Source organism: Symphodus melops (genome assembly GCF_947650265.1).
Source record: "Symphodus melops genome assembly, chromosome: 21".
In the NCBI taxonomy this organism is placed as follows: Eukaryota; Metazoa; Chordata; class Actinopteri; order Labriformes; family Labridae; genus Symphodus; species Symphodus melops.
The window spans coordinates 1,123,573-1,134,871 of record NC_136711.1 but is presented as its reverse complement, the minus strand read 5'-3'; the positions used below and the strand labels follow the sequence as shown (position 1 = coordinate 1,134,871).

At 44.4% G+C, this 11,299-nt stretch overlaps 1 protein-coding gene across 1 annotated transcript; it reads right to left on the bottom strand.

The window, feature by feature from the left end:
• Positions 1-6,901: 6,901 nt before the first annotated feature.
• Positions 6,902-10,804, bottom strand: LOC306817393 (uncharacterized protein). Its single transcript, XM_079334220.1, has 2 exons — positions 10,124-10,804; positions 6,902-7,183 (listed from the first exon to the last, which is right to left on the bottom strand). Exon 1 carries the CDS (start codon positions 10,695-10,697, stop codon positions 10,137-10,139), a length of 561 nt encoding a protein of 186 aa, XP_079190346.1. The 5' UTR covers positions 10,698-10,804; the 3' UTR covers positions 6,902-7,183; positions 10,124-10,136.
• Between the last annotated feature and the right edge of the window lie 495 nt (positions 10,805-11,299).

The following is an 11,299-nucleotide window of genomic DNA, read 5'->3' as shown; positions in this document are numbered from 1 at the left end:
TGTGTGTGTGTGAGAGAGAGAGTGTGTGTGTGTGTGTGTGTGTGTGTCTGTGTGTCTGTGTGTGTGTGTGTGTGGGAGAGAGAGAGAGAGAGTGTGTGCGTGTGTACTGTGTGAGTGTTTGCTGTATATTTATTCTGTGTGTGTGTGTGTGTGTGTGTGAGAGAGAGAGAGAGAGAGAAAGTGTGTGTACGTTGTGTTTACTCTTTGTGTGTGTGTTAAATTATGGAAACTAAAACACTCACCTTTTGTTGTGACATATTCAAAGAGACGCACCGTAATATTAGGACAGGTTGTCAGCGCATGCGCAGTCACTGTTAATATTTAAAAATCATTTTGGGAGCACCAAAAACAATGACGTCATCATATACAACGGGATGACCCCACGCTGATTTTAAAAATCAGAATTGAAGGTTTTGATTGGAACAGTTCTGAATGTTTCAGCTCCTTTCAGTCCACTGTTTTAGTTTATTAAAGAGAGAAAACACGAGGGTCATAATGTTGGTCTTTATCTTTTAATTATTTCAAACACTTCATGTTTTGTCGGGTTGATTAAACATTTGGAACATTTATTTTGTTTAAACTAAAATACTCTTTTAACAATCACTTTCACCTTGAGTTTTATGTTTAGAACAAAACGTGTTCATACTGCAAACGTTTAAATTAATGAGAATATTTCCTAAACATCTAAATGATTACAGTCAAAGTAAAGGTGAAGCTCAGCACGTGAACAGAATAAACATCAGACCAAACAAAGGACAAATTTAAAGAAACAGAAACTCAGGTAAACATTCAGGAAGATGACATTACATTAGTCCGGTGCTGCCACCTGCTGGTGTAAAGTTGGTCATGCAGGATGTGTGAGGCTCTCTCTCTGTCAGCAGTAGTTGGTGTGTTTACAGGTGTTTACAGGTAAGTGTGATGCACTCAGACAGAGTCTTTGAAGCTGTGTCGATGACAGATATCCTGGACCGTCACTGATTGTTATTAACTGATTTATTTGTGTGTTACAGGCAGTGGTGCAGTGCAGGTGTACACAGTATACACACTTATTCCACAGTCTTCTTCTAAATCAACATTCATTGATCAACAATAATTAAAAGTATGATGCAATTCCCCCCCAGATTGTGAAGGGATGAGCCTCCCCACTGTGTCTCTAACTGGCATGTGGTTAAATATGGAGCAGGAGTCGTACATGTCACACTGTTTAACAGTTCACACTGCTGGATGAGCAGCTTTTTAAACACACACACACACACACACACACACACACACACACACAGTTTAATGTTTCAGCAGATAAATCAGGGATCTCACCTCCCCTCAATTATAAAAATGGACGGGGAAGTGATTTTAGAACAGGTGTGGTGTTTTCTCTCAGAGGATGAGTCGTGTGAGTTGTCTGTTTTAATAAATAAATGTGCAGTTTTTATTTACTATTTAATGTACAAACGAAAAAAAACCAAGCTACATTGATATGTAAAGGAAAATACTCAGCATTTACAAAAAAGATCTGACTGTTGGTTAGGCTGGTTTAATATAAGTCCCGCCTCTGACAGGATTTTTGGGGTGGCCAGTCACATTTCTAGGGGCCCATCATGCCACCCTCTGATCACGGCCCCGCCTTCAGGGACAAACAGAAGTTAAAGTTGAGATGATTGAGAGAGCTAAAAGAAGCAGGAATTAAATACGACCAAGGTCTCAAAATACATGGATTACCCTGAAAGCTCAAATTCAAATGCAGGTTTATTCCTCACATTTATGAAAATTCCATCATTTTTCCAGCACTGGACTTAATCCTAACACTTGTGCACATCAGATGCCAGCAACGAATTCTTCTTCTGCGTGTGTAGTGTTGGCAGGAAACAACAACCCTAACAGCTCAGTGACGGCCCTGCAGAACCTAATCCCTGTCCCCTTTGTCACCAAGGCGCCCAGTCCAACAGTCTCAGGTTCAGGTGACCCGGGTCAGGTGTAAGTGTGTGTTTGTGTGTGCACGCTGCTTCATGCGCGGCCTTTAGGCTGGCAACAGCTAACGGAAAAGACGCCTTAGGTGTGAGGTGGAAACCTGAAGCCGCGGAGACAGCAGCATGGTGACACCTTAGAATCAGCAGCTCCGAGTAATTCTCCGGTCGGTGCACTTATGAATTAGTAATGCACGGCTGACACATTTCCAAACATTCCTCCTTGTGCAAAGCTTAACGGCTGCATGGGCTCAGAGACTCTGAAGAGTCAATAAAGATTGTGTAAAGATGTTTAGGTACAAAGTAAGCATTCATTATTCTTTAAATAAACTAACGACTTCAATGTGTGAATAAGTCCAAAGCTCCTTTCTTTCCTCTTTAGTTTCCTTTGTCTCTTTGTTGAAGCTCTTCTTACTCCTGGGGATTACTCAGGTATTTATCTTAAATATCAAACACGCTGTAAACAGAGTGTGAACACGTTCAGCTGCATGTTTCATGTGAAAATTACACGAGAGCAAAATGTGCCAAAGAGTTTGATCCCAGCTTGTCTTGTTTTTGTTATGCTGTTGTGTTTCAAAGACGGGAAAAAGCTTCTTCCCTGTACTCCTCTCACAAACCCTTTCTTGTAAAATGATGCCGCTCTGCCCCCGCTGCTTAATGGACCCAGTTTGACTGGTTTCTGATGAATGGGGTGAGCAACCAATACTCAGATTTCACAACAGAAAGAGAGAGAGAGAGCGATCGGGAACAACGGACTCAGACAAATCAATAACAAAGAAAAGGTGGTAAACACGTTGAAGAGGGTCATCGGGACGGAAGTGGAGCGGGAACGTGCAAGAGGAGGACTGAGATTTTTGACAGAGTGAGACATCACATGCTTCGTGTCACAGTGCTGAATGTTCAAACAGAAGAAAAGGACCCGACTCAGATTTAAAGTTTCATGAAACTAAAGAAGTTCAAACACAGAACACGACAGATTCCATCCACGAGAGACGTCATGAAGCATTTTTATTGATTCTTTTGTTTTTATTTACTCAACACTTCATCATGTTACACCTGGATATCAACACTGAGGTTCTCACCTGTTACATTACAGCTATCTTTCACTTTATTCCAGTGAACTCTGACCTTTCCCTTTGTGTCCAAATCGGTCGAAGTCATCTTTCATTAGACTTTGACTCCATGCAGGACATTAAATCACACATCACTTACATGTAAACATATGACAAACATCAACACTTATGTGCAATAATAAAACATCTACCTGAGTGCAATGTGTGTGCAGCAGCGGGAGATGTGAGTTGCCAGCTCAAGTCCTGCTGCCAACTAAAACAGTTCTGCCTGGAGAGGTGCCGGTTCACATCAGGAGCAGTGTTAAGGTATCCCTGAGCAAGGCACTGAATCCTCCTCATGCTCAGATGCCATGTCACGCTCATGTCTCCATTAGTGCACGTATATCAGCAACTGAAGGACTGCACATACTCAGAGTTGCAGCAATGCTGACAAAACCCATCAGCTTGATTAAAATCAAAACAACAAAAAAAGGTAAGTGCACAACCACAGGAATCTGTGGCACAGACACAAACAGCCAAACCTTCCTTTAATCAGCTCCCTGTCAATGTTTACAGAGCAGTGAGAGACAGTTACAGAGACTAAGTGTGCATTATAAGTGGAAGTTTTTTTCTTGCCACGCTACGAAGGATTAAGCTGGGCTCTTGTAATATAGCCATCAGTAAGGTCCTTCACCTGCTTTATGTAAACATAACGATGAGCATGGTCTTGTTACCTGCTCTTTGTTAATGTTAACAGACAAACAGTAAGGTCCTTTACCTGCTTTTGTAAAGTGTCTCGAGATAACGCCTGTTATGAATTGACGCTATATAAATAAAGATTGATTGATTGATTATAAAGGCCTGATGTGTACTCAAACACATGACATGCACTCTGGAGGTCATGCTTCAGATTGATCAGAGGGGTTTACAGGCCGACATGGACACCTGTCGGTCCAGGAGTTCAAAACACAACTCTGTGAACACTGTAAGAGCAGTCTGGGGTTCGACAGGCTCAAGTGGGGACTTTGACTTCAGAGTTCAAGGAAATCCTTAAATACTTAAAAGATTTATGGAAACTCTCACATAAACACACAGACACTATAGAGAACCTCCCCCAGTCAGTATAAGACCTGTTTAACAGCCCACATAGCTTTAAAACATCCGTCAGTCTGAGCAGCGCGTGCTCTACCTTCAGACGGCCCGCCACCAAACGCCGTACTGGGTCCATCCAGCCAAACACAAGCTGTACTTTCTTTTGGCTTTTTCAGATCCCCAGTTTGACCCTCGCAAATATAAAGTTGATATCTTGGGAGAATATTTTGTCCAAAGATTTAAAAAAAAAAAAAAGGGGGAACAAAGGAAACCTCTCCCAGTCCTGCAGCATTTTAAAAACATCCATCGAGGACAGGACGCCATCAGGTGTCGACTGGAGACACAGGACAGAGTCGGAAATTAAGGTGAGAGAGAGAGACATGCGGGAAAGGAGCCACAGGTTGGGATTCGAGCCTGGGCCGCCCGCTTGGGGGGCTGCAGCCTCTGTACGCAGGGCGTACACACCAACCACTGCACCAACAGCCCCCCATTAGTTTCTGTCTTAAAACAGCATCACAAACACTCCAGATGAAGTGGATTGAACGTCCACGTCCGTCCTTTCAGGATCAAATATTCATCCTGAAATAGTCAGCTCCAAACAGAGACGATGCACCGGGGAGGACAGCTGTGAGCGACGCAGAGAGAAAGAGTCCCTCACTTGTTTGTGTGGTGAAGCAGATGTTTGAACTTCCTTCAGAGAATTCAAGTCGACACACCCACACACCCACACACACATCGGGATGTCACGATGTTCACGTGAAGCTGCAGCTTTTTGGTTTCATCTCCAGAAAAATAATCTTTGGTCTTAAAACATAAAGCACCTCACATGGGAAGGTAGTTGTTTGATGGGAATTCCAGGTTTCCCAGGTACCAGAAGATCCAGAACGGCAGGCTGAGGAAGATGATGAGGCTCCCCGTGAAGACAAGGAAATCCCAGAAACTAAGAGGAGCGAAGATGCCGACCAGGAAAATGAGGAGGCCTGCTACATCGAGGAAGAGGGCGACGAAGAAAGACAGCATGCAGTGTCCCAGGAAAGAGGCTAAACCCATGGTGGGAAGAGTTGAGGACGAACTTCCAGGTCCCAACGATTCACAGCTTTTAGCCGTTTGTGTTAACGACTTGGAGGGAGAGGTCAAATATAGTGAGAAGAAACACTGCGTCTGATCTCTTGAGAGTCTGAAGTCCGACTGACGAGACTTGAACATGCAGCTCACATTCCTCTCAGTATCTCAATCTGACATCAGCTGACAGGAGAAGGAAATATGTTTCCTCTTGAAGAGACCACATTTTCAAACTCCTGCTGAACACGTTTTTCCAACCAGGGACAGGTTTGACCCAGAGTCCATGAAACTTACCTCAGACTCACACTGTCTGCCATTCCTGTGTTCATTGGATGCCAATAAAGGTAAAAATGTCCCTAAGACATATCCAGTAAACCACACTAAAAACAAAAACACCCCGGGCCGTGTTCATGACGCCTCCTGAGTACAGGGAGTGTCTTAAGAGCGCTCCTCAGGTGTAAATCTGTGAAGACGAAGTGTTCTGCAGACGCTGCTAATATTGAATCATAGTCGGGACCTTTGCATCCATCTCTCTGACTGTCTTATAAAGTGAGCCATGCATGTTGAGTTACTCGACCTCCACAGGTGCATCCAATCACTGATTAAGACTCAGCGGGTGAAGAGGCCGCTGCACAAGGGGATTTTTTTTGGCCTATAAACTTTTATAAATCTGTCTTATAATGCAAACTTCAGTGTTCATAATAAATACAATGTCGGACTGTTTCACCTCACTGGCTGCGTTTACACGAGTCTTCAATCCAATCAAAATCTGTCTGATTTCTCTGTTTACAACATGATCAGATTATGCCGTGCGTGTTCATGCATCGGCAGTAAATCAGAAATAAACCGTTGAGATGCGCGGACTGGTCCCACCTGTTTTAACAGAAAGTAGAAGTGACATTTCAGCCTGAACAGTCATCACTAATGACTCATACAAACACAAACAAACAATACATGTGAATGAGATGCTGCCACTTGTCATCATGACTTTAAAATCAGGCTGTATAAACTCTCATGTCTATATCAACGTTGACGTCGTCTGAATAAACAGTAAATCAATCTGTTGATATTAGAGATGTCACTGTAGCTCCTTTTGTTCCCATGATGTAATATTTTTGACAAAATGTCGCAGGAAATTGTATCTATGGAAGAGATCAATAAGATGCTTTTACACATAAAATACAAATGGGATCCAAACGAGACAGGTGGGAGAGGGTCGGCCTCATGGAGTTCACCGATCAAGAGAGGAGACTTGGTGATCATTCCTGAAGTTCTGCGCTCTGATTTACAGGTTAAATTATTTCTACACTTCTGTACTGTGTGTTTGAGCAAGATTAATAAAGTATTTCTGATCACAGGCTGCATCAGCGTGTGCATGGATCCTGGGTGCAGCAGGGAGAATCACTCCCATGATTCTCCGCCAGCCTTGACATCATCTTTACTTATAGTTTTGCGTGAGAGCCCCCTGGTGGTGGAGTTTAAAAACTGTGCCCAGAATCATCTGCGTCCATATGGCCCAGTCATTTAAAGCTCACAGGACACGAGAGTTTCATGTCCAAGTCATCTAGTCATGTACTCTCCCCTCAGTCAGAATGTCAAACAACAAGGGCAGTGATGAGAAGTTAATCTACTTCCTGTGAGGTTTTAAAAGTTGTAAAACAGAATCAGAGAAAGACTGAAGGAAACGCTCCCTCTCTGTGCTGTTATCTGCAGAAACACCCTCAAACAACAGTCCAGTCATTAAATGTAAACTTTATTCCCATAAAAAATAATTTACAGCTGTCAAAAATCAGCACTTAAAAATAGAAATCTGTACATGTTAAAGAGCTTTTCTTCCTCTGTGCACAGCCCTCCTGTCCGACAGAGGGCTTTCCCTGACGAAGAAACGTCTGCTTCATTTAAAAAAGAAAAAAAGTGACTTCAGTTCATCCGATTTCAGTCTGTTGGGAGTTTTTTTTTTTTTTTTTGGAAAGCAGCATGAAGAGGGGAGTCCGTCCTTCAGCGCCTCACGGCCACCTGCGAAGAAGAGGACGAAGAAGGTTAGTATTTATTAAGAAAAAAAAAACGAGGTGAAAGAAGGAGGAAGTATTGGAATAACAAATGTGCCTCCTTCCTCTTGTGGGAGAGATGTTTGAGCAGGTGAAGATAAGAGAAGAGTAACTGTGTTAATTAAGTTTTTAGAAACAGAAAAGACCTGGAAGATTTGCCTCTCTGATAACAGTAACAACTTTTTAAAAGCGGGGCAACAATTTGAACTGAAGTGCTTCTTTCAGTTCATAAATCAAGAAAATGTTCAAACACTGGAAAGAAATAAAGACCGTCTTTGAAGTGGATGGAAGTCATGGGTACTGTAGCTTCAGTGTTTAGCCAGCTCTGCATGTGGTGGACACTGTAGCTTCAGTGTTTAGCCAGCTCTGCATGTGGTGGACACTGTAGCTTCAGTGTTTAGCCAGCTCTGCATGTGGTGGACACTGTAGCTTCAGTGTTTAGCCAGCTCTGCATGTGGTGGACACTGTAGCTTCAGTGTTTAGCCAGCTCTGCATGTGGTGGACACTGTAGCTTCAGTGTTTAGCCAGCTCTGCATGTGGTGGACACTGTAGCTTCAGTGTTTAGCCAGCTCTGCATCTGGTGGACACTGTAGCTTCAGTGTTTAGCCAGCTCTGCATGTGGTGGACACTGTAGCTTCAGTGTTTAGCCAGCTCTGCATGGGTCTGTAAAGCTTTCTGCGTTCTAACCTCTCTCCATGTTTCATCTCCAACATTGATCCTAGTTTGAGCAGCTTTCTGCTGCTGGAGCTTATTAGAAACATGCAGAGGCTTTTTAGCTCGGGTACAATCACTTCTATCTGAAGCAGTTCCACTGCCCGCTTCCATCGCTGCAACACCTGTTCACCTGATAACTGCTCTCATATCTGGCAAACCCAGGGGCGTCCAAAACGGCCTTCAAAGCCCCGCCTACCTTCTCTGGTCCAATCAGATCCAGAGCATTCAGGAGCAGAATCTAAAGTTAGAAGGAGGACATACTGGCTGCTGCATTGTTGAAGAGAAGCTTCAACACAGCATGTTTCCTTCATGATCACACAGGAAGAGAGCAGCTCTCTGATTGGCTGACTGATAACAGAGGAAGAGAGCAGCTCTCTGATTGGCTGACTGATCACAGAGGAAGAGAGCAGCTCTCTGATTGGTCAACAAATGAGATGATTCATGCTCCTCATGCGGGTCAATAAAACCTATGATTAGTGTTTGTGTATATGTTTTCTGTAGCAAGGCGTCATGGTGACAAAGTGAACTTTAACTCCTGAGAGCAGGGAATAAAAACATGAAACTGCCTGATGGGACATTTCACAATGAACAATGAAAAGTGTGAATGCTGCTACAGTGATGATGTTGTCTTTAGGTGGAGGCTCATAAGGAGAACAGTCACTGATAAGAGACTGTGACATTATGAACAATGAGTCAGAGTTACACAAACACTCAGCTAGCTACATGTGATGTTAAAAACCTTAAAGTCTATCAAACGATCATGGAGGAGATGTTGTCTGACGCCTCATGCTTTGGTCAACAGAACCGAATCTGAATGGTTATCTGGGTTCGACATTATGGTAAGCAGGTCCATTATAGTCCATCATCTGGGACTCGAGGGTGGAGGGTGCGTCGTGCATGAAGCAGACTAACAAATGATCCCTGCTGTATTTGTCTATCCGCTCGACAAAACTACTACATTCACATCCAGCAGGTCAATAAGCTGTTCAGCTCAATTAAAAATGCAATCACACCTTTTGGCCCAAAGGGCGTCTGGCTCTGTGCGCCGTTACAAGCAAAGTGACGGCTAAAATAATGCAGCAGTGTGAAGGTGAGCAGAAACGGTCAGGCTCGTTAATTAAGGCGCCACGGGCCACTGCAGATCTGCAGCCGAGGAGGGAGCTAAATGATGATTATTATAACAGGTATGAGCAGAGAGCATCCTGGAGGGGGTAAGAGTGGTGTTTGTGGCTTCACTGGGGCATCTGACCCCCCCCCCCCCTTCCTGCAGGATGCCAGCAGTGATGATGAAAGAGTTACAGCTGAGGCAGCGAGCACGTAATGACGACAACATCCGCAGCAGACTGACAGGCGAGGTGAACGCAGGGCGACATGCTGAATATTTATGAATCTCAATTAGGATTGTTTGTTGGGTCCACAGGCCCAGACTTCCAAAAGGATCAGACAGTTTCACAGAGACAAAGGTTAAAGAGTCAGGAGGGTTAGAGGGGATTCAGGAGTCTCAACAGAAAGAAAGCAGACAGAGTTAGGACTGTCATAAACATCAAACACAATATATACAAGACCTACAAACACAATATAAGGAACCGTCTTGTTTTAGGTAGACAAACTCCTGCTCACTCGGACGGTCAACTCTTATTCCACATTCAGTTCATTCAAGTAGTTCACAGTTTGAGTCCACATTTCATTTATCAGACGCTTGTGTCCAACGTGATGAAGCAAAACAAAAGCAAGAATGTCAGCAAGTTCAAACAAACAGCTTTAAGTCCAATCAGACACACAGGTGCTGACAGGAAGTGACCAGAGGTGCTGACAGGAAGTGACCAGAGGTGCTGACAGGAAGTGGGATCTCCACATCTGGATAATTCTAATCCATTTCTCATCAGGAACACAAAACACTTTGGCCCTGGACTTTATAAAAAGGCATCTGATTGGTGGATGCTGTATACAACAGACTACAAAGACTTCCTCTTAGATTTTTGTTATTTTGGATGCACGTGCACTGTGAGAATCTGCACAGTCTCATAAACTCGAGTGAGCAGAACTGTTTGCTCCCATGTTTCTGTTTTTGCGTCTTTTAACTAATCTGAAGTGTTTTCTTCTCCATCAGGAAACTTTGCTGTCGTTCAGCTGTGAGGAAGCTGCAGGTGGTTAGTTCAACTTTTAAAGAAACTTATTGACCTCAGAGAGATACTCACCGTGTCCTGTCAGAGCAGCCTTTCTGCCCTGCCTGCCTGCAGACTCACCCCCGAGCTCCTCAACGCCCCCAACTCCACGTTTCTCTCCGCTGGATGAGCGCACTCAGTCCATCCTTCAAACCCGGAGTTGTAGTGACCCGACACGGTCCGAACCGTGCCGGAGCCGCGCTCCCAGGTGATCCGCGCCGGCGCAGAATTACGCAAAGCCTCGTTCATCTTCTTCTCGTTCACCGAGCTTCTCTTCATCACCTCCCCGGCCTCCAGAGACTTCAGACTGCCTTTAGAGAGCCTCTCGGACACCTTCCTCGCCCAGTGCGTAAAGTTGAAGTCCACGGAGCCCGTCCTGTCCTCTGCGTACAGCGGCACGTTCCCGGTGTACCACATCACCCACCACACCAGGCTCATGAAGATAACGATGGAGCCCGTGAAGATCAGAAAGTCCCCGTAGGAGCGGCCGTTCACGTTCATATTCCCGAAAATCCCGACCAGAAGCACGACAAAGCCGGCAGCGTCAAAAAGCAGCGCGAGGCCGAAGAGCAGCGCGCACCTCCCCACGCAGCGGGGGGCCATGGCGAGCCTGAGTAACGGAGTCCAACAAGTTGACCTGTTGTTCAGGGCCCACAGTTCCCCTCCCTCCACCTGTTAAGTGTTCACCTGCACACAGGCCCCGCCCACACATCACGTCACTGTATCAAGTGAGTTCTCAGGGGGCTCATATCAACATGCTGCGTTCAAATGCATCGAGGACATTTCACTTTCTGACCTCGTGGAACCGGTTTTTACTTATAAAAAACTAACAAAAAATATCTTAAACATCGCTTAATTTAATTTAAATGTGAGTTTGTTTTGTTGAAATGGCTGACGTCACATACAATCATTACACACAGGCCTTTTTAAAGAGGTCATTAACTCAATTACAACAGTTTTCTCTGCTTGTCCAGAGTCTCTCTGACTACAGTGGCACAGACAGTGAGACAGTGACACAATAATCTCAGTTCAAACTGAAGTGTGTAAGGTAGTAAAGAAAATCACTGCTAACCACTGAAAACATTAGCTTATAACAATGTATATTGCTTTGAAGCTGTACATTTCACAATGCATTGTGGGATACAATGAGTTGGTACTGACTGAGAAAGTCTCACCTGGAGCTGCAGTCTCACCTGGAGCTGCAG